We start from the raw sequence: 23,894 nt of genomic DNA, 5'->3' as shown, positions 1-23,894 counted from the left end.
CACTGTGGGAGCAGAGAGAGTCTCCGGTGCCCGCAAGATTTGCTGCTGCCATGGCAAGGGGCTAAAGTCCCACTCTGACCTAGACGAGTCCCTTTCCAGTGACCAAGGCAGGACTGTAGACGCTTGTGTCTGGCAGCTGACCATAGGCGCCAGGGAGTGGTGCCTCAAGTAAGATGATCAGTGTCTCTCAGAGGATTGATGCCGGGGCGTGGAGGCCAGTGCTGGAAAGGTGAGATGTCCCGTACCAGCAGAGACCTGCGCCAGGACATCGGCTGGTGAAAGGACGATCAGTGCTGGGTGTACAGAGACTGACTCAGTGAAGGTCCACCTGTGCCGTTGGAGACCAGGACCGCGGTGACGGCGACCTGAGCCGTCTGACCAGAGACTTAGGTTGCGGAGTCAGGGATCTTGGTCACGGAATGCTGCCTCTGCTCCAGGGAGGGATGGCATTCAACTGCCCTCTGAGGTGGTCTTATGGCTGGCTTGTCCTTAGAATGGGGAGCCTTAGCCACCTCCAATGCGCTGGAAGGGCTCTCTGGTCCCTAGCTGCCTGGAGGGCCTCAGACATCGAAGGTACAAGCAGGTGCCAGGGTCCCTACTGCTCCCAAGAGTGGGATCCCTGGGGGATCCAGCCTGAGAGATAACCCCTTGAAGCTCCAGAGAGGGCAGTCAGGCCTGTCCCTCCTTGTTTGGTGCCAGGGAGCCTTGCTTTTTCAGGTGCTTCTTGGACACCGGCAGAGCTCAGTGCTGGGCAGAACACTCTTCACCAACCCCAAGGAGCTAAGTGTAGAGTCGGAGCACGAAGGCTCCGACACCGGATGAAGTGCAGCCTCCATAAGAAGGGCCCTTAGACAAATGTCCCGCTCCTTTTGAGTTTGGGTTGAAAGTCCTTGCAAATTTGATACTTGTCCTTTATGTGTGACTCTCCCAAGCACTTCAGGCAGTGGCTGGGAGGGTCGCTAACGGGCACAGGCCTATTGCAGGTTGAACAAGGCTTGAAACCCAGGGACCGGGGCATGCCTCACCCTGGGGCAAAGTCCCTGCTGAGACTAACCCTTAACATCTAATTACTAACTACTGTAAACAACTATATACAAAGAAAACAGACAATAGGTGCTGGGGGAAAAAACTTGTCCACTTGTGAGGCAAGGAGAAGAAGTTGTTCTGACCAACCATCAGGGGCAGTAAGAAGGAACTGAGGACATAAGGCCGGCGACTCCTCATATACCAGCACACGAGTGCGGCACTCCAGAGGGCACCACAGCCGGCCCTCCAGATACCACGAAGACAAAAAAATTGCAACATCTGTGCACATGGGCGTGCACACACCTAGCATGGAATCGACATGAGAAAGCACTCAAAGAAGAACAGGCATTGGTCCCCAATGAACAGTGAGATGACCCTCTGGTTCATATCCTGGCCATGCAGAGTCCATGGCACAGGAACAGTCTCTGGGAAGAGGAACCTCTGGAGGTACAATAGCAGAAGTAGCACTCACCTTCTCATTGCTGCCAGCTGCCCAGGGGGCATCTCTCACCACAAATCCCTTGGATGGGGCCTTGGACTCCTCATGTGTGGAGGGTTTCATGTACACCTGCATCGCCTCATTGTCCACCACATCAGCCAGCTGCAGGGAGAGGGGTTCTCTTTGTATGGTGATGTACCTTGTGTTCCCTACTTAGCCAATGAAGTCTCCCCTCCCCCACAGCATCAAACAGCAATTGCTGCCAGTAGCAGCTTAAGACTAGCATGCTGCACCCCTCAGAGAGGCAGACGACACCCATTTTATTGGCTGCTCTATTCATTCATTTACCGCCCCCCCTCACTTCAGTTGCACATGGCAGTGGCCACATACGCTGCCTTGACACTGCTTCACAATCCAACACCTACTCGGGGTTCTAATTTCTAGGGACAGCTGCACAGAACAGCTGAAATTGCCATGAGCACAGTGTGAGAGAGACGGATGGGAGGAGGAAAACGCTAGATTCCTCTCCCAAGTGGCAGGAGCCAGAGAGATCTGGACATTCAGTGATTATCATGCAGCAGTACACCCGTAATAGCGAGCTGAGCTGCCTGCACACACACAGCAGGGACTTATAGTTTTTAGGCCCATAGTCTCCACTACGAAGGAAGTAATTAACTGGGCTGTTTATGCCACAGACCAGAGCCATTCTTCTGGCCTTCACTTCCCTTCCTCCTCCACTACTCACATATTCCTCCTCCAGGTTCAGGATATGATCAATTGCTTCCTCCACATTATCAGGGAGCCCAGTCACAGTCACACAGTTGGGGTCAGATGCACCGCTCTGGGGGAAGCGGATATCCACCTGGAATGCAAGGCACAGCAGAGGGTTTTAGATGTGCACCAGCCCCTCTCAGGTGGCTCATCATTCTGGAAATCCATGGCTAGGCTGCAGTGATGACCCCACAGGTGCTCACAGTCAGAGGGTTCATTTGCACTGGACCATACCAAGCCCTGGTGGGGAGTGTTTGGTTTCCAGTACAAGGGAGTGCTGAGCTGGAACCCATACATAATAGGAAGCCTCATTCCCAGCAGAATGGACTCTGATCAGCTTGGGAGCAGGGGGATCTGACCCTTCTCTGGCCACTGCTGCCATTTGATCAGCATCCTGGAGCTTTGTAGTGTTGTGCAGCCCAGAGCCCAGTACGGCTGAGCTGCTCTACCACAAGCACCTGCCCGGGGCAGAGTCCCCACTTCTGCAGAGCGCTTAGAACTGTGGCAGCCAGCGTGCAGGTGATCGCTCCCACTGCCATTACAACCTGCCATGCTTTACCAGTCACTATGGTGGTGGGAGGTCTAACCACTGCGTCCTCAGCTATCACCACCTCCGTCAAACCACTGCTAGTGCCGCCTCACGACACTAGACTGCTGGCAAAAACCAGCGGGTTCTAGTGAGCTTCCAGGATTCTCCAGCAGCTCTGAGCTTGTTTTGGACACTAGAGCCCCATGGACAGAGTGGTACTTGAGATGCCACAATTTCCTCTTCAAAGAGGAGCTTTCCAACCTTCCCAATTTTCAAGAGACAGAAGAGAAAAGTGTAGGTCTGCAGCCTGGACACAGACTCAGAGGTCTGAGCTCCCCCCAGGGCTATCAGTGGGCTGTTCACGGCAAAGCTAAAGGACAAATGCAGCGTCAATGATGTTCATTATTTCACTGCTGATCATTTCAAGAGACAAACCCTGCTAAAGCCTTTCTTCCAAGAGCCCAAACAATCCTAATCCAGCCTGAGACAGGTGCGTGGCCTGTTGCTTTGGGCACTGCTGGAAGGTAATCCAGTATTACAGTGAAGCGGTCTAGAACAGAAGTGTCTCCCACACACTCAGAGGGACCCAAGAACCCAAGCTGCCCCCTACTCGGCTCCCCTCAGTCACAAACAGCTTCCATAAAGCAGCTGTGTTTTCAACAGGAAAATCTGAATCCACTGAAAGTGTTAGAAGATGTAAGGGCACCACAAACACTGAATCCAACAGCAAATTCAATACTGAGCATATGGGACTCTGGATTTTTGTTTATCTAAAGCTGCCAGATTCCCCAGTGGTCTTGCAGAGCTGAGTACCCAGAACCCTGGAAATGTCAAAACTCCCCTCGAAGAGTTGCCTAGATGATAGCACTGGTTCCCCACAGGCTCCAAGCAGGGGGAACCAGGAGGCCATGGTCCCATCACTTTTAAAAAGCCATAAGGGTGAGCGTGGTGGGGGAGAAAGAGGAGTGAAAGCAGGGGGCAGAGCCTCAGGGGAAGGGACAGTATGAGATCAGGGCCTTGGGGATAAGGGGCAGGCCTCCATTCAGGCACCAGTGGGGAGGTCCCCCGCACTTTTAGGAAGCTTCTGCCACTCCTGGCTCCATAATCAGTGACAGGGCAGCAGATAAAAGCTGTTCCCTCTCACTTGGAAGAGCCATTCAGCTCAGGTCTGAAAGTGTGAAATGATCAGACCATTATGATTGTGATGGACAGGTGCCACTGACAGAGGCAGTTGAAGAACAGTTGTGGCTTAGCCCTGGGAACAGCACAGAGGGAACACACAGAAGCGGGTCTGCCAGATTAAATCCACCCAGGTCACAGACACTCAGGATACATCTACACTGCAACTGACCACCTGCATCTGTCCCAGGTCAGCCGACCAGGGTTCAGGCTGCAGCGCTATGCAATTGCAAGGTAGCTGCTTGGGCTCAGGCTGGAGCCAGGGCCCACCAACCTGAGCATCTACCCTGCAGTTAAACAGCTCTGTAGCCCCAGCCAGCTGACAGGCCAGCCACAGGTGTTCAACTGCAGTGCAGACACAGCCTAAGGGCTCAGTGGAGTTCTCTCTCGGCCTATGTATGGAACACTGAGTCATGTGCCCCACCCTGGGAAGAGCTCCAGAAACCAACTGGAACTCAGGCACCCTGGGTCACCATTTCCAGAGATACCATTTTGCTCAAGGGGAGGGGGTGGGGTGGGGGGAGCAGGCTGCTTTAACCCATTCCTAATTGTGGTGTCCAATCAACTTTGCTGCTTGGGGTGTATGAAGGAGCTATGGGTCCATCTATGCCCTGGCATGCAGCCCTGGCTCAGACTAGAGTAAGCACAGGAAGAGAGCAAGGCCTGTACAGCTAGACAGGCTGGGGCCTTGCCTCCCATCACCTGACTCCTGCGTGCAGCCATCTCCAGCTCAGTCACAGTCAAGCCCACAGAGAGATGCCCCGTAACACAGCAGCACCATCATCCCTCCAGCCTTTGCAGCCCAGGTCAGGGTTTTGCAGAGGGCAGAAGGCATGGGCATTAAGAGCACCAAAGTCCTGGGTTTGAAGTATTTCAAGCTACCCCAGCCATTGTACAGCAGCCCCCGCAATGGATCCAGCGTACTCTCCGTGCCCACCTTGAACTCATCCATGATTTTGCGGATGGCTTTGCCCCGTGCTCCAATGATGCGGGCATGAACACGATGGTCAAGCGTCACATCCTCAGAGACCATCTGCTCCAGCTCACCCACAATCTTCATGATGGCATCTCGGGCTGCCTCTGTGTTCTTCTCATAGCCAGTTATGGTGATTTGATCCTGGGACTAGGAAAGCAGGTGGGGGAGGAAGTTAGAATGGAGTTGCTGGGAGCAAACCCATCCTGGACCTCTAAGGGAGAGGTCTGACTGGAAGGCAACACTACAGGAGACTCTGGGCTGGAAACTAAGTGCAGTGTTAGACTGGCCTGCCTGGGACAGGCTCGGGGTTGTTTTTCTTTGATCAGCATTTTGCAGTGAGCAGCTGCTGGAAATGTCACGCGTGCTCTATTCAGAGTCCAGAGCCTCTATTATGTCCCAGAAGGCTTTATCCCCCTCCAGTCCTCACCTGGTTATCATCATCCTTATCCGGAAACTGGATGTTGACCTCATGCTCTGTGCGGATCTGGGTGATCACGGCCCCCTTTCTTCCAATAATTTTAGGGTGGTATTTGGGGTCAACAGTGACAGTCAGCTTGAAGCTTCGCAAGGCCTGTAATGAGAAGGGAGACCCTCTCGAGCGCTATAGCAGAGTATACACCAAGGTTTGACCAATTGCATCTATTCCTGTCTATGTCAAACTTCTACCTCCATCTTTCAAGTATCCTGCCTGTAAGGGGACACCACACATTTAGACAGATTCTGGGGGAGTTTTCTGCTCTCCCTGTGACATGCCCCAGGTTGTCCCACAGTGGCTGCTCTGGGCGGCACTACCTGAACATGTGCACATGATTGCAGAGCCAAAGTACTTGTGTGCACATCTGCCACTGGCCTGTGCTTCTGTTGAGCCTCTGCTCATTTACTCATAGCTCCCTGCTCATGACAGCGCCTCGTTGTTCTGTGCTGGGGACTGTAGAGAGGAAACCCAACAGAGCAGAGGAGCCAGGGAGGATGACCAAACTACCGCACTTCACGTGAAGAGGGTAGAGAATGGGACTCTGAAGCATTCCTCACAGAGCGAGGATTAAAAGCTGTTAGGTGAAATCCTGGTTCCACTGAAGTCGATAGCAGAACTCCCCAGATGACTTTAAAATCGGCCAAGATTTCACCCATTGTCTACACAGCAGATTCCACTTCCAGGTCAGATGGAGGAGTGCTGGAACACAAGCCACTGGCCAAACCAGTTACTGTATGCATTGTGTCACTGCAGAAAGATTGCCCCATTCCAAATGCCTTGCCTATTGGGGATAAAAAAAGGATAAAAAACTGGACAGCCTGATCACTACCTTTTCATCAGCTCACACTGTGCAGCTGGGCTTTTTAGAATCCACTTGCTCTTCTTAATGAAAGTTACATTTGGAGTAACACAAAAAGTGGAGTGGACTCTTACCATCAGGTTAGTAGCTAATGCGGCTGTAACTGCCATGGTTACAGTGCAGCAACTTGGGTTACGGGAGCTTGTAACTCAGCCTTCAAGTTCACTTGAGGCAGAAACAAACAAGCCATCGTAACTCTAAATTCCTTATCTTAGGCCAAGGAAGCTGCCTCCAATAGTGCTGCAGAGCCCAATCCATAGGAGCTTCCACATTGCTGCCAGCTAGGTGAATGTTGTTTTGGAGGCCACTGATCATTTTCACATTACTGCCCAGGTTCAGAGGGCAGTGTCCAGCTGTCAGAGGCAGCAGAGGGGGGTCTGAAAGGGTGATCCCATGTGCCTACCCTAAGAGCTCAGATATCAGGCCAAACACACACTATTTACAAGGGTGCATTCTGCCTCTATACATCCTCCAATATCACTGACCCCTTTTACACAAAGCTAGAGACAACACTTGGGCTGGGAGTGGAGGGGGCTAGTTCTCCTAGGAGCAAGAGGGACAAGGAAGCAGGCTGTGCCACTAGGGCTTACCCGATCTTCTTGCTCAGCCTGCAGTTCCTTCACTCTCTCCAGCAGTCCGGCCTTTGCGCGGTCCAAGTTTGCAGCGAGCCCAGTGATACTGATGACATCAGACCGAAGTTCAGGGGCAGGGACTTGGATGTTCACCTAAATGACAAACACCTATTTTCACTTTGGGCCAACAGACAGCCAGTTCACATGCCACTTCTTCACTGCTGAAGGAAGAGCCTGAGGTTGCAGCATCACTGCCACGGCCACCACCACCACCACCACCCCAAAGCAAACTTCAGTTCATCACTGTGTGACTAGTTCTTGACTGTGCAGCTAGTATGTGGTAGCTCTTGCACCAAACTAGAGAGACTTGGGAAAGGGAAAGGTTTGAGCAACAGGGCCCTGTTGCTACCAGTACACATAGGAATGGCCAGTCTTGGTCAAGACATAGGTCCACCTAGTCCAGTATCCTGTCTGACAGTGGCTAGTACCAGTTGCTTCAGAAGAGCCCTGCAATAGGCAGATGTGGAATAACCTGCCTCCAGGGCATCAGCCAGGAGGCTGCAGAAATCAAACACTGGTGCCACTATTCCAGGTGGATTCTAACTGCATCTCATGGACTTTAAGGCCAGAAGGGACCATTGTGATCTAGTCTGACCTCCTGCACATTGCAGGCCACAGAACCTCACCCACCCACTCCTGTAATCAGGGTGGATTTGATTTAAATCACTAGTCACCAAGACGTGTGACATGCATCTGATGAAGTGGTTATTCACCCATGAAAGCTTATGCTCCAATACGTCTGTTAATCTGTAAGGTGCCACAGGACTCTTTGCACTTTTGTATAGAAATCCATGATTAAATTCAGTCTTGGTGACTAAAAGCGGCATTCTTGTTGGTTGTTATAACCTTAATTCATATTCTTCACAACTCAGATAGATGTAGGTTTCATTTTTAGAAGGTTCACACTATACATTTTTAAAGTTATTTATTTTGAAAACTTTTCAGATTAGTTTTACAGCTATATCAGAAAAATGAATGATTGGTTGGTTGCTTCATTTACCAAAAGGTAACTGAAGCGGACATTTATGAAGTTCTCCTCCCAACGACTATCTCCAATTCAACAGGTTAATCAATATTTGGAGGATTTTCTTGCAATGCTGTATTAGGATGAGAAAAATCACCCGACAGTCATTTAAATTGTTTTATTTAACTAAAACATTACGTATTCTGGATTTTTCCTTCAACAGCAAATATTTTAACAAAACAAGCATATGATTTTTTGAATTTAGTTAAATGTTCAAGTTTTTTAAAATCAGCTTTGTCTTTATTAAAATTGTTTAAAATAGTTAAATGATTTTTTTTTTTTAAACAAAAAGTAAATCGACTATGTCAGCAAGCTCAGCATGAGAAACTTAAAATATTGGCTTCTGCAGCTAACTCAGTCGTCTTCACCTTCATTTTCCTGTTTGTTCATAATCTGGAAAAGAAAAACAAGCTTTCCTGCTTTTTCAGATCCCAAACAATTTCTCAATTTGGAATGAATTAGTCCAAAGGAAGAAAAGATTCTTTCTACACTGGCAGAAGCAGCTACTGCTGTTAAAAGTGAGATCATCACTTCAACAGTCTCTGAATCCAGTTGCTTAAGTGACTTCCACCAGTTCACAGTTTATGTGTTTGCTGTTTTAAAGACATTTCTTGAACTGGTCACCCTTAGCTCTGAGGTTTATTATAGTTGGCATTATGGAGGGATGATTGCTGGGTGTCCATGTCATAGCCAACTCCTCTTCTTCAGCAGTTAAGGTTTGACCCTGGTACCGAGTATAGAGAATATCAGCAAGAAAGTGAGCTGGAGAGAGTGCTTGTCCTATTTGTTTTTTTAATGCTTGTAATTTAACTCTGTCATTGCATATTTCTCTTTGTAAAGATCTCTCAGTTCCTTCCAAATTTCAACAGCATCAGCAATAAAACAGCTATTTCCCTGCATTTTGTTCAAGGCTACAGAAATAGGCTTCAGGGCGCTCAGCATGTGTCCAACATTTCTCTTAAGCCCAATGTTGAGAACTTTGGCTGTGACAGTGCCATCTATTTTTCCATGATTTTGTTCACAAACTCATCAGATTAGGCCAGTGCTTGATACAGTGCTCAAAACAGTCCACCACTGAGTTCCATCACACGTCTTGTGGGAGAGTTAGCTTGGTTCCTCACATTTTTTTCAGAGCAGCTGCTGAAAAAAGTGGTGTTACGGATGTATTTTGCAATTTCAACAACATTAGCCTTTATTTCTGGAACACTGAAGTCTTTGGCTAGGAGGTGCATCAAATGAGCACTGCAACCGTACGTTATTAGCTTGGGACTCTCTTCACCCTCTTCTAAATAATTTCTTCTCATCTTGGATACATTTGCAGCATTGTCTGTGACCAAGCTACATACTAGACATTTGCATTTTTTTCCCCCAGTTTGTTATAGCTTTTACTGCTTCTTCTTGTAAGTATTCTGCTGTGTGTGCATTTCCTGATGTATCAATTATTTCTGTAAGGACGACATTCCCTTCTTCTGTTGTCACACAAGCACATACAACAGGATCATTGTGGACACTGCTCCACCCATCAAGACTCAGGTTAACAATTTTACCTTCTAGACCTTTTGCACACTGCTCAATTTCTCTTTCACACACTTTATCCAGCAATTTGCCTGTGACATTTGCTCTGTTGGGTGGACTGTATCCTGGTCTTAATGACTGAACCATGTTAACGAAGTGTGGGTTCTCAATCATTCGGAAGAGAGACTTTGTCGCAGAAACAAACCGGGCAATTTTTTCATCAATTACCTTTCTGTAATCTGCTGGTTCTTATCACAAACTTATCTATGGTTGTTTCTGGATGATTATTTTTTTTCTTTTTGCTATAGGTGATCTACTGTGGCTACGTGACATACATAATGTGACAAACACTATCATTGGCAGATAACCTGAAACTATAGAAAACGATGGTGACCTTGAAGATGGATAGTCTTCAGAATCCTGTATGTTGAGGACGGATTCTCCTAAACAAAATAAGTCAATGCAGTTAATTATTATTATTACCATACTGCTCATTTAGTATTACTCATCGCATTTACTGACACTCAGTACTACTTTAAGGTGAAATTGTAAAAGGAAGATCTGCTTATTTCAGCTATTTTTTATCACAACCGCATCTAAAATGATAGTACCATAGAGTAACTATATTTTTTGCTCAAACATGAGAATTCAAGAATTGTCCAGAAGGAAGACAGGCAGTCCTTAACAAGTATGGAATAAAAAAGTTGACCAACCTGAAGATTCTGCATGTTCAGACATGTTCCTTTCATCATCTTCAATGCAGCTTCCTCCTGAGAAGGAACACTTCTCATGATGTTGTTTCATTTGGGCAACCAGGCCTTGCATTTCTTTGTTGCACTTTCCATTTTGCACGCATGCTTCTCTTACTCACAGGTAGAACTTCATTAAAATACTCCCAAACTGGATCTCATTTATGGCCTGCTGCCATTATAGGTTTTCCCTTATAGTGAGTGAATGGTGTGGTAGATCTCAAATCAATGAAGGCTACACTCAGAAAGACCTCAAGACTTCTGGAATATGCTTTTGTTTCTACTGCCTATCCCTCCCTTCTCACATTTATCTCCAGATTTCTTCTCCTTGTCCAGATCTATTCTGCCCCCAACAGTCTTCTATTCATTGAACTTTTTGAAACTTTGCACTTTTAGAGAGGTAAGGGATTGACTCGGTGTATACAAATTTGCAAAGGGACAATAGGGTTGAGGTCTGTTATTTCTCACCTCTCTGTATAGTTTATTAATTTAAAAACATTTTTGCTGTTAACAAGCAAGCATGTTATCTCTGGAGAGACAAATCCAGAGTTTGAGAACTGCAAAACTAAGCATCTCTGATGGTATCTTCCGGACTGAGCACCGAGTCCCACTGGGTAGATAGAAAGATTAAACCTAAATAATCTATATAGAAGCACCTGAAACCCCATAAGATGGGTCCCTAATCCATGAACTATTGGAACTCATTTACAAAATGTTTCTTTAAACATTACATGAATATATTGTCTCATACTATAGAATTAAAATTTATAATTCCTACTCTATGAGGAGATATCTTTGAGTTATAATGTATCTATCTTTAGATAGTTTTTTCCTCAAAAAGCATAATCAAAAAATCAGATTTAAATTAAATCATTGATTTTTATCCACCCTGCCTCTGGCTGAGTTACTGAAGTCCTCAAATCATGGTTTAAAGACTTCAAGTTAGAGAATCCACCATTTACACTAGTTTAAACCTGCAAGTGACCCATGCCCCAGGCTACAGAGGAAGGCAAAAAAACCCAGGGTCTCTGCCAATCTGACCTGGGGGAAAATTCCATCTGGACCCCAAACATAGCGATCAGTTAGACTGAGCATGTGGGCAAGACCCACCAGGCAGACACCTGAGAAAGCATTATCTGTAGTAACTCAGAGCCCTCCCCACCTAGTGTCCTGTTTCTGGCCACGGGATTTTTGCTACTAGCAGTCTTTGATAGGCCATATGCTATTGTAGGAAATCCCATCACTAGGGCCCTAACAAATTCATGGTCCATTTTGGTCAATTTCAGTCACAGGATTTTAAAAATAATAAATTTCATGGTGTAATTGTAGGGTCCTGACCTAAAAAGGAGTTGGGGGCATCACAAGGTTATTGTGTGGGGATTGCGATACTGCTACCCTTACTTCCGCACTGCTTCTGGTGACAGCACTGCCTTCAGAGCTCGGCAGCTGGAGAGCAGCGGTTGCTGGCCGGGAGCCCAGCTCTGAAGGCAGAGCCACCACCAGCAGCGCAGCGCAGCAGGATGGCACGGCATGGTATTGCCACCCTTACTTCTGCACTGCTGTCTGCAGAGCTGGGCCCTCAGTCAGCAGCCGCCACTCTTTGGCCACCCAGGTCTGAAGGCAGCAGTGCAGAAGTAAGGGTGGCAATACTGCAACCCCCTTAAAATAACCTTGTGACCCCCTCCCTGCAACTCCCTTTGGGATCAGGATCTCCAATTTGAGAAATGCTGGTCTCCCCTGTGAAATCTGGGGGTGGGGGAAGAAGAGTTGGGGAGGGAGAAATTAGATTTCACGGTCCAGGACTCATTTTTCACGACTGAATTTGGTAGGGCCCTAACTATCACCATCCCCTCCACAAACTTATCAAGCTCAGTCTTGAAGCCAGTTCAATATTTTGCCCCCACTGCTCCCTTTGGAAGGCTGTTCCAGAACCTCACTCCTCTGAAGGTTAGAAACCTCCACCTAATTTTGAGTCTAAACTTGTTGATGGCTAGTTTATAGCCATTTGTTCTTGTGTCCAAACTGGCACTTAAGTAACTCCTCTTCCTCCCTGGTATTTATCCCTCTGACATGGCCTATGAATCCAATCATATCTCCCCTCAGCCTTTATTTGGTTACACTAAAACAAGCCACGCTCTTTGAGTCTCCTCTCATAAGATAGGTTTCCCATTCCTCAGATCATCCTAGTAGTTCTTCTCTGCACCTGTTCCAGTTTGAATTCATCTTTCTTAAACATGGGAGACCAGAACTGCACACAGTATTCCAGGTGAGGTCTCACCAGTGCTTGTATAATGGTAACGACACTTCCCTGTCTCTACTGGAAATACTTCACCTGATGCACCATAGAACTGTATTAGCTTTTTTCCATAGCTGCATCACATTGACAGCTCATAGTCATCCTTTGATCAACCAATACACCCAGGTCTTTCTCCTTCCGTCACTTACAACTGATACGTCCCCAGGTTATAGCAAAAATTCTTGTTGTTAATCCCTAAATGCACGCTTGCACTCTGCACTACTAAATTTCATCCCATTTACATTACTCCAGTTTACAAGGTCATCCAGATCCTCTTGTATGATATTCTGGTCCTTCTCCATATTGGCAATCCCTCCCAACTGTGTGTCATTCACAAATTTTATTAGCGCACTCCCACTTTTTGCACCAAGGTCAGTCATAAAAGTGTTACATAAGATTGGTCCCAAGACTGATCCCTGAGAAACTCCACTAGTAATCTCCCTCCAGCTTGACCATTCACCTTTCAGTATGGCCTGTTGTAGTCACTCCTTTTACCAATTCCTTATCCACCTTTCAAGTCTCCTATTAATCCCCATGTTCTCCAATTTAACTAATAATTTCTCATGTGGACTGTATCAAATACAATACTGAAATCCAAGTATATTAGATAGATTGCATTTCCATTGTCCAATACAGTGATTCTCAAACTTTTGCATTAGTGACCCTTCACACAGCAAGCCTCTGAGTCCCAGCCTTATAAATTAAAAACACATTTTTTATATTATAAATGCTGGAGGAGAAGCAGGGTTTGGGGGGTGTAGGCTGATGGCTTCAGACCCCCCCCCCCATGTAATAACCTTGCGACCCCCTGAGGGGTCACAACCCCCAGTTTGAGAACCCCTGGTCTAATAGATCAGTTATCCTCTCAAAGAAGGAGATCAGGTTGGTCTGGCAGGATCTGCCTTTTGTAAATCCATGTTGTATTTTATCCCAATCACCATTCACCTCTATATCCTAAACTACTTTCTGTGACAAATTTTGAAAGAGAAAGATGGTGACATTTGGGAATGATTCAGTTCAGAACTTCAGTGCATAGCCCATTCCTCCCACTCCTGGGGGAAGGGGAGGAGGGGTCAAATACAAGACTCATGTTCTTACTGCAGCTTCCTAGTGGCTGAATCAAACAAACGGTCTAACCAAAAGAAGGCAGAGGGGAGATATGATTGCTCTCTATAAATATATCAGAGGATTAAATACCACGGAGGGAGAATTATTTAAGCTCAGTATCAATGTGGACACAAGAACAAATGGATATAAACTGGCCATCAGGAAGTTTAGACCTGAAATTAGATGAAGGTTTCTAACCATCAGAGGACTGAAGTTCCTGAACAGCCTTCCAAGGGAAGCAGTGGGGACAAAAGACATGTGGCTTCAAGACTAAGCTTGATAAGTTTATGGAAGGCATGATATGATGGAATAGCCTAATTTTGGCAATTAATTGATCTTCAACTATTAGCGGTAGATATGCCCAATGGCCTGTGATGAGATGTTAGATGGGGTGAGATCTGAGCTACTACAGAGAATTCTTTCCTGGGTGTCTGGCTGGTGAGTCTTGCCCACATGCTCAGGGTTTAGCTGATCGCCATATTTGGGGTCGGGAAGGAATTTTCCTCCAGGGCAGATTGGTAGAGGCCCGGGGTTTTTTCCACTTTCCTCTGCAGCGTGGGTCACTTGCTGGAGGATTCTCTGCATCTTGAAGTCTTTAAACCATGATTTGAGGACTTCAATAGCTCAGACATAGGTGAGAGGTTTGTTACAGGAGTGGGTGGGTGAGATTCTGTGGCCTGTGTTGTGCAGGAAGTCAGACTAGATGATCATAATGGTCCCTTCTGACCTTAAAGTCTATGATTCTATGAAACACTTTGTCCAGTACCTGCCATACCAGTGGCACACTAGTGACTGCTGGGGCCATGGATTTGGCCATGTTCCTGGCACTCCCAAAAGGCAACATTCACAGCAACAGGATCTCTGGGATCCAGGGATGGGAGGGAGACAAAACCCAGCTTACTTCAAACTCATCCATCATTTTGCGGATTCCACTTCCTTTCTGACCAATGATGTAACGGTGAAGGTCAAAGGGCACTTCCACCTCAGTGGTGACAGGAACCAGAGCCTGCATGGGGGAGGAAGAGCACAGAGTTTACCCAGCAGAAACACTTTGCAGAGTCAAGGGTCAGATTTCTCCCAAAGCCTTTTGAATGACAGCCCTGCTGTGATTTAGATTAGCCACATCTGTCCTAAAAGGGAGAGAGATCTGGCACTTCCTGAATCCCCCAGAGTGGAATACATTTGATCAAAAGATCATTAAGCCTTTGATTAGGAAAGAGACCAGGTAGTCTTCATGGAGAGGTCAAGAAGAAAGCCTAACAGCAGCAGTGAAAGCTATGAGAATGCACTGGATACTAAAGAACATACTCAGAATTAACAATGGTGCCTCCCTCTGGAGTACAGTGCTCCGTTTTCATAGCCTCACCTTAAAATATAGTGGAGGCTGAAAAGGCCCAGAAAGAAAGTCATTAGATTAAGGATGGAAACACTTAGGTCTGGTCTCCATTAGAGTTAGGATGACTCAAGGCAGCTTATGTCAACCTAACTGTGGAAGCGTCTATACTTAAATTTTGCTCTCGCCAATGTAATTTCCCTGCTATGCCAACTTAACTCCAGCTCCATGAGTGTCAGAGTCAAAGTTAACGTAGTTAGGTCAACGCAGTGTCAGTGTAGACCCTGTGGTGCTTTTGTCAACTGTTACTGGCTTTCAGGAGCAGTCCCACAATGCCCCACACTGACAGTACAATTGATACAAGCACTGCTTCTTGTGTCAGTGGTATGCATCCTCACCAGCCAAGTGCAGACATGCTTAAGCAAAGTGTAGACATGGAATTACTGTGGCAGCTGTATGCCAACCTAAGTTAGGTTGACTTAATTCTGTAGTTGAGACATGGCCTTAGCTCTGATGAGAACTTGTCAAGGCTGGAACTAGTCAGCCTGGAAAAGGTTCGAAGGGACTTTTTTGAGGAACAATATAGAAAACAACGATTGCTCTTGTATTACGGGGCAGGGTTGAAAGGACAAGTCATAAAAAAGTCTTATGCATAAGCAACTCCCACTACTGCTTAGAGCCTTTAACACCTACTGGGCCAGGTCAATTCACACCCACCCTGCAAGTCATTAAAGGGCAGAAAGTTTAGGTGCAATAAAGGGAACCCCTTTCCTTTAGGCTACATAATCTACCTATGCCACATTAGCCCCAGAAGGACACCAACTTGAGCAAGGCCACCTGGCACCAGAGCCCAGAGTATTCAAATAGAGCCTCCTGCTGCAGGGCACAAGCAGATTACAAGAGCTCTGAGAGTCCTGCTGAGAGCCAGCAGCACCACATACCTGCAGCGCCTCTTTGGCTGCCTCACATTTCTCTCTGCGGCCAGAGATGATGATAATGTCACACTTCTTTGGGGAAGTGGGGTCAGCCTCCTTAGCTTCTTTTCCTTCCCCACTCTCCTCTCCATTCTCCTGCATGGCTGGTTCTGTGGCAGGGGCTGAGAGCATGGAAACAAACAGAATAAGAATCTTATCAGTGAATACAGAACTGAGTTTCCATAAGTGGTATTACTCCCACAGAGATCAGTACACACCCTCCACCTTGCCCAGCAGGACCCCAAGGCACACAGGGAGGACGACGGACATTCACCATAAAGAAAGTGAGATTTTAATAGCATTTCAGTAGTACGAGAGGTTACCTACCATCAGTACTAACTCTGCCTTGGCTCCATCCTGGATTGTAGAGTGTCCACCATTATGCCCTGCTCTTTACATAGGAACACAGCCTCTCTCCAGCCCAAAAAAAGAGTTCCTTTTATTGCCCCTTCTGTATGGCACTCTCTCCTTACTCAGCAGCAGCAGATTATTGTAATAAGCATTACACATAGTCCAGCATTGCTGTCTGAGAACCCACATTCCCAGTAGCTTTTCTTGCAGCTGTTATGAAGTGCACAGACCCAGAATATTTCATATTAAAAGCAACATATTCTACATCAGTCAGGACTGTGGTCTAGTTTCATGGTCGGTTCACCACCTCCTAGTGGTAGAAGGCCCTCCCCCACACCTTATTTAACAGGTGTGGTTAAACATAAGGCAGCCAGGAACCAATGAGCCTTGCTGTGTGTGGTATACTTGAGACCAAACTTGGCAATATGTAGTGGAGCAAACAAGCCATTCTCCTTTCACTTGCAGGAGGGGAAGAGGGGTAAGGAGAGCTGGTTTGTTTAAAAGTTCTCCCTCTCCAAAAGAGTTTAAAGGTAAAAGACCTGAAGTTTATAGAACCTCTACTGCTGTTTGGTGTACACCAAACAATAGCTCTCTCCTGCCATTGCAGTTTGGCCTGGTTCTTAAAGGAGCCTAAGGAGACAGAAGCAAAAGGACAGCAGTTCTAGTCCATATTGAGTATGAGACACGGTCATAGTTGCCTGTTTTAGTATTAGGCTTGGAGGAGGGTTAAGGACTGCACAGCTCAAAGCAGAAGTGTCCACTTGCAAGGCTGCCTCCTGCCCAGCCACATTAAGTCTCTCCCTGCAGAGAGGCAAACTGCATGACTTGTGAACTTGGCTGGGGTTCCCTCCGAAGCAGCAGCACAACCCCCAGTGATCTGGGTAGCTCAGAGCACCCCACCAACACTTCCAGTGCAGTAGAGTTCTCAAAGCATCATACCTGGGTTCTCCTCCCTGTCGGGGAATTTGATCTGAACACCATAGTCGCGGGTGATCTGCTGAATTCGGGAACCTTTGGGGCCCATGATGGAGCGGTGAAACTTCTGGGGGATGGTGCACTCTATTGTCACCTGAGCTTCCTGCATGTTTGACAGAGAAAGCAGGTGAATTATTCAGGTGACACCTGTTGTCACACACTTCCTCCTATTTGATCAAAATGTGATTCTCAAAGATTTGTCACCATAGTAAGTTCATATAGTCATGTGTGTCATAGGCAGGAAGGGAGCAGGGTGGAGGCAAAAGGTTGGGACAAGGGCTGTCAAGCAATTTAAAAAAAATTAAATCGCAATTAAACGCACAGTTAAACAATAGAATACATTTTATTTAAATATTTTTAAATATTTAAAATTTTTAAATATTTAATTTAAATATTTATTTATTTAAATATTTAAATATTTTCTACATTTTCAAATATATTGATTTCATTACAACAGTATACAAAGTGTACAGTGCTCACTTCATATTTATTTTTGATTACAAGCGTTTGCACTGTAAAAAGACAAGAAATTGTGTTTTTCAATTCCCCTAATACAAATACTGTAATGCAATCTCTATCATGAAAGTTGAACTTACAAATATAGAATTATGTACAAAAATACTACATTCAAAAATTTAAAAAAGAATAAAATTTTAAACCTTGCAAGTCCACTCAATCCTTCTTCTTGTTCAGCCAATCACACACACAAACAAGTTTGTTTACATTTTCAGGAGATAATGCTGCCCACTTCTTGTTTACAATGTTACCTGAAAGCGAGAACAGGCACTCTCACGGCCCTGTTGTAACCGGCGTCGCAAGTTATTTATGTGCCAGATGCACATGCTTCAGCTACAATTCCAGGGGCATGCATCCATGTTGATGACGGGTTCTGCTCAAAAACCATCCAAAGCAGTGTGGACCAACACATGTTCATTATCCAAGTCAGATGCCAGAAGGTTGATTTTCTTTTTTTGGTGGTTCGGGTTCTGTAGTTTTCGCATTGGAGCGTTGCTCTTTTAAGACTTCTGAAAGCATGCTCTCTACCTCGTCCTGCTCAGATTTTGGAAGGCACTTCAGATTCTTAAATCTTGGATTGAGTGCTGTAGCTATCTTTACAAATCTCACATTGGTGCCTTCTTTGCATTTTGTCAAATCAGCAGTGGAAAAAGTATTCTTAAAATGAAAACCATGTGCAAGGTCATCATTGAGACTGCTATAACATGAAATATATGCCAGAATGAGGGTAAAACAGAGCAGGGGACATACAATTCTCCCCCAAGGAGTTCAGTCAGAAATTTAATTAACGCCTGTTCTCTCTTTCTGGTGACATTGTAAATAAGAAGAGGGCAGCATTATCTCCTGTAAATGTAAACAAACTTGTTTGTCTTAGTGATTGGCTGAACAAGAAGTAGAACTGAGTGGACCTGTAGCCTCTGAAGTTTTACATTGTTTTGTTTTTGAGCGCAGTTATGTAACACACACACACACACGGAAAAAATCTACATTTGTAAATTGCACTTTCAGGACAAAGACTGCACTACCTTACTTGTAGGAAGTGAATTGAAAAATACTATTTCTTGTTTATCTTTTTACAGTGCAAATATTTGTAATCAAAATATACACTTTGATTTCAATTACAACACAGAATACAAGATATATATATGAAAATGTAGAAAAACATCCAAAATATTTAATAAATTTCAATTGGTAATCTCTTGTTTAACAGTGTGATTAATCAGGATTAATTTTTTTGAGTTAATTGTGTGAGTTAACTACGATTAATCGACAGCCCGAGTTGGGACAGAGCAACAATTATTCTGTCCAATACATTTCCAGAATCCCTCATACCTCCGCGCCCAAGAAACAAAAGGCAGCCTGTCCTCCAAATGCTACCCCACACCTGACTAATGGCCACAGACCAGAACTCCATTCTCATACCTCTCCCTCAAGAGGCTCTTCAGGGGGAGGGAGGGTGGAGAACAGCCTGTCATGGAGGCAAGGACAAAAGCACAGGCACTTAACCGCTGGTGAGTTGTAAGAGCCAGCTTTGGGAGGACTGGCTCCAATTCTTGAGCCAGGAACCCCAAAGTTAGTACCCAATGCCTGAAGTGCTCTGTGCACCATCTCCCAGATCAGTATGTGCTAGAGAGTCAGGAGCAAGCGAAAGCTACCCTTTAATAAGACAGTGTTGAAAGTACAGCTCCTCACCTCCCCCAGAAGACAGCAAAGGGCTGAACAGAGCATGCCAGAAAGATACCTAGAAGAGAATTAGGGACCCCTAACGACCACCCTTCTGCTCCTACAATGAGAGGGGAGGCTGGGACCTTGAGCAGAGGAGGACTCCTAACCATTAAGGAACTGAAATGCACAGGAAACACAGCAGAATCTTGGCCAAGAAGAAACTGCCACCCCCAACAGCTAGCTAAGGAAGGCCAAAAGGGGATGTATATCTCCTCCCAGCCAGGCCGCTGTGGAGGCTAGGCACCTTTCCTAGGCTAGGATCTAAATAGGGGGTTACCCTGGATATTCCTAGGTTTTGACCCAGGCACAGAGTGCCAATACCTGGGGCCCATGTGACCTGCCACAGTGTTCCTCAGGTCAGAGACTGGGCAGAAACAGGACCCTCCACATTACATGGAGCAGGGGAATTATTATTATTTTTTTTTTTTGGGGGGGGGGGGGTACTTGTGACATGTGTAAGAAACAGAACGGTTGCTTCTTAAAACAAGCCTGCTGGGACACACACCAGGTCCTCAATGATCTCCAGGATGCGCTTCTTGGCAGCCTCCACGCAGTCCTTTGCCCCCTTGAGGGTGACCTTGTCACTCTGGGTGCCAGAGCGGGGGAAACTGACCATCACACCACCGTACTCATCAGCAATCTCACGGAGAACCTGCCCTCTCCGGATTACAAAGTGTCGGTGGTGCTTGGGGTCCACCACCATGGAGTCCTCAACCACGTTATCCTGCAGAGAGGAGACATTACACAGTGGTGTTTCTTCATTATACTCTAATTCTGGATTAGAAAATCCCTTCCATAGCTCACAATGTGGGACCACTCCTCTATCATTAGAGAAGTGGGTTGTGTGCAGTGTAAACATGCATATCTTAATTCTTGAGCTCCTACCAGGGCCTCCCAAATAGACATGTTGTTATCCTTATCCAGGGCCAAACAATTCCTCCCAACTGACAGGTTAGCACCTGCTACCACCTATGCTGCAGAGAAGCACACATGGGAAGTGTGGGTAGAAAGACAAGTGAATGGAGGAAGCCTCCCTCACCAGGTTCTTGATGAGTGCCTCCAACTCCTTCTGAGCCTCCTTGACAGCCCCCTCGGTCCCCATGATGGTAATCAGCTCCTGGTCTTTGTCTTCAGAGGTTGGGAAGATGATGCGAGCCCCTGTGTTATCACGCACCTTGCGGATATTGCCACCACCTTTGCCAATCAGGAACTTGTGGTACTCTGGCTTGGCACGAAGGTCCACTGTGTAACTCTTAGTTTGCTAATAGAGGTCAGCCCCCGCACAGAGAACAAAGCACAAATGAGTACTTGCAAAACACAATTATTTCACCATCAGAATATATGGAGAAACTTCTGGAATAAGTTTGTGCACATGCACATTTGGCTAAGTGTGACCAGTGTCACAGCCTAGAAATCCAATCTTTCAAAGTAAAAGCAAACTAGAAGAATTCTGGTATCTGAAATCAGAAGATGTTACTTCACATTCTCCAGGCATCAGAATATTCGCACCATGAGAACTTGCATTTGGGAGGATGTCACCTTACTTCTGATATGTCACAACACAATCCAGTAAGAATGCATCAGGATTAAATGGTGCTGAGAGGAGACAGGAGCAGGACTAAGTGAGCCAGAGAACTGCTCATTCACATGGGCCAGACCCATAGCAGGATAAGCCAGTGTCACGCTACCGGCCAGCTACGCAGGCTTACTGCAGCTGTGAATCTGGCCCATAACATGAGAGTACACAGCACTTTCACCAGGCAGCCATTTCCAAGAAAGTTTTTGTTAATAAATAAAGTGGCCAGTTATGCATCTTAGAGTAACTCCCGTCACTTGAGACCTTAATTACATCCATAATTATATCAAGGGATGTGAAAAAAAAGAATGCCACTCATTTGGAATTTGTAGGCATAGGCTAAGGCCAGACAGGAGGGAGGAGTGAAGGAAAGTTGCCTCTCTTGGAGTTTAACCAACTCCAATCACACACCAGTGTGCTTCAATTCCAAGTAAGGGAGGGGGGGAAAGGGGGGGGGGGAGAAGAGAAGAGGACATTTCTACTCCTTCATCCTGACCCAAAGAGACATTTAAGCAAAGGGCAGATCAAACAAAGGGGTTAAGTCACTTTGTTGGCAGAGTAGCTAGTTCTTTACTAACTCAAAAACCACCAGGATCAGGGTCTCTTGTCCTAGGAGCAGTGGTACCAATGTTCCGACTGCGTTTACAATAGGAGTATAATGACCCAAAAGACAGGGCCCCCCCTTACACTGTCCACCCCACCCAGCACCTCCCTGTGGTAAGGCACACAGAGTGGGATTGATCATACATTAAGAGGGAAGAGACTGTGGTTGGATCTGATCTTTCTACCTAGTCGCAGGGCTCACCTTCTCCTCTGCCAAATGCAGCAGCTGTTTCTTGGCCTTCTCCACATCCTGAGCAGGGCCCCTGATGGTGACTGTATCACTACCAGAGCCCTCTGTGGGAAAGTGGATGTGGACCCCACCACACTCCTCCATGATTGAGCGAATGAAGCGACCTTTGGCACCAATGAGGGAGTTGTGGAGCTTGGAGGGGATGGAGACCTCCACCTCTGTGATGTCAGCCTAGGAGAAGAAGCCAGGGCATTAAGGTTGGATTGTATGGCAAGCTGTTGGGAGGGGATTGTTTGGGTGAGGGGGAAGCAGACCCACGCAGTCTGTTCCTCTTCTGCAGATATCAGAATACTGAGATTATTGGGATTTTAGTACTGGGAGATGACCACACAACCACTTATTAAGAAGCAAATCTGAGCAGAGGATCTGCAATATCTGCCAAGCAGCAGCTGGATGTGCTAGCACATGCCAGTCTCCCAGAACAATAATGGGCACTGGGGAAAGTAATCCTCCCCCCCCCCCGGCACTGTTACCGTTTGGGCACAAAGAAAAAAGTTTTAGTAGATGATGATTCTTTCAGAAGAGAAGTGAATAATGCAGATTCAATAAGATTCTGGTCAGAAGTATTGGCTGGATTCATGAAAACCTCCACATGGAGACAAGTGGCTGCACTACATGCCACTGGAAATTGTATCCTGGACTTGTCTTTCCTAAATGTTCTCAGGATTAGGCAGGTAGATTTCTTTGCCTACTTTGGTGACCTGAAAAAGCTTGCTATGTTTTGAGGACTCAGTCCAATTCGGTGGTCTTCAATTATCTGGGGAGATTGGTCTCAAATTAAAGCAACCTCTGTATTAAACATTTTATTAAGCAGTTCAGTTGCTAGTACTGTTAACATTCAGAATTTGAACAAAAAAAAAAAAAATTCTTTCAAAGTTTCCTTGAGTTCAGCTGTCTTTAATATGGCATTTTTAGTATCAGCTCTCAGAATCCGCAACCTAGCAAGCTGGATACGGAGGCCTGCCTAAAGAAACTGCCAAGACAATTAGGCCTAAGACAAGAACCTCTTCGGAAAGGACCATAAGTATCTTTTGCTGAGAAGCTGGGCTCTTTGATCTTAAGCATGCTAACCTTCAAGCCATGAACTCAACACATAAGAGACTGGATTCTTTAAGTTTAACTATCTCCTGTATAATTTGTTTGCTTTGTTTTTGTGAATTTTGTCAAGACACCCATGTTTTGTCAGGCCTCTGTACTCCATTTATAACACCTTAAATTAACCAGTTCCTGTTACCAGCTCTTTTTGGATGGAGAGAATTCGGTGGCGAGCGGCTTCACAGTTTGCTCTCTTGCCAGTGATGATGATCGTCTCTGAGTTGCTGTTCTCTGCCGGGAGATCAATCTTGGTGTTGCTTTCCTCACGGATCTGCAATAAGAAACAAATACACGTTTGAGGTGGAGCATGCAAGAGGAAGCTCTGGAAGGTTAAGTTTTACTTCACCACTGAGCAGGTGGGATTGATGACTGGACGGTATCTGAAAGCAGAGAGTACAAAGGAACTTTGTAGAACATTTGACGGCCAGTAGCAACCTCACCTTTTTGATGTTGGCACCTCCTTTCCCAATGATGTTCTTGTGGAATTGTTTGAAGATGGGAACAGAAATAGAAAAGCTGTTTTCAACCTTACAAAGAGAAAGAAGAGAATTAGTTCGCTGACGAGATGAAGTCACAACAGGCTTGGTCATGCCTCACCCTTTCTATTTGTTAGGATTTCTTAAAACACCTGGAAAAGAGCCTCTTTGTTTACCATTCTGCCTAGAAGGTGCCTGACTGCTCATGAGAGAAGGTCAGAAAAGTAAATTCACTCGAAACAGACTGAAGCTATGGGTTTGGGAGGTGGATCCCCTTCTCACTCAGTTATCCTGGAGCCACTGTAAGAAGAGCTGTCCCTTCATTACTAAACATCAGCACAATGCAGGTGTCTCACCCATCTGCTGTATATTCTAAGGTTTCAGACAAAGCTTAAGTGTGATGTCAGCACACAGTTATCCTCTGTCCCAAAACTAAAGACTGG

At 46.1% G+C, this 23,894-nt stretch overlaps 1 protein-coding gene across 3 annotated transcripts in view; it reads right to left on the bottom strand.

The window, feature by feature from the left end:
• Positions 1-23,894, bottom strand: part of HDLBP (high density lipoprotein binding protein) — an 86,920-nt gene that overhangs the window by 5,937 nt on the left and 57,089 nt on the right. For all 3 annotated transcript variants that reach the window (XM_074964210.1, XM_074964214.1, XM_074964211.1), the window contains exons 15-27: positions 23,416-23,502; positions 23,115-23,246; positions 21,833-22,051; positions 20,491-20,712; positions 19,957-20,175; positions 17,175-17,313; positions 15,852-16,006; positions 14,479-14,583; positions 6,845-6,979; positions 5,348-5,491; positions 4,882-5,067; positions 2,211-2,327; positions 1,499-1,627 (exon numbers count right to left, since the gene is read on the bottom strand). In XM_074964210.1, coding sequence (XP_074820311.1) covers positions 1,499-1,627; positions 2,211-2,327; positions 4,882-5,067; positions 5,348-5,491; positions 6,845-6,979; positions 14,479-14,583; positions 15,852-16,006; positions 17,175-17,313; positions 19,957-20,175; positions 20,491-20,712; positions 21,833-22,051; positions 23,115-23,246; positions 23,416-23,502 — 1,989 coding nt within the window. The remainder of the gene's footprint in view (positions 1-1,498; positions 1,628-2,210; positions 2,328-4,881; positions 5,068-5,347; positions 5,492-6,844; positions 6,980-14,478; positions 14,584-15,851; positions 16,007-17,174; positions 17,314-19,956; positions 20,176-20,490; positions 20,713-21,832; positions 22,052-23,114; positions 23,247-23,415; positions 23,503-23,894) is intronic.

Source organism: Natator depressus, chromosome 9, assembly GCF_965152275.1.
Source record: "Natator depressus isolate rNatDep1 chromosome 9, rNatDep2.hap1, whole genome shotgun sequence".
NCBI lineage: Eukaryota > Metazoa > Chordata > Testudines > Cheloniidae > Natator > Natator depressus.
Note: the sequence above shows the minus strand (reverse complement) of the source record. Positions and strands in the feature narration are given on the sequence as shown.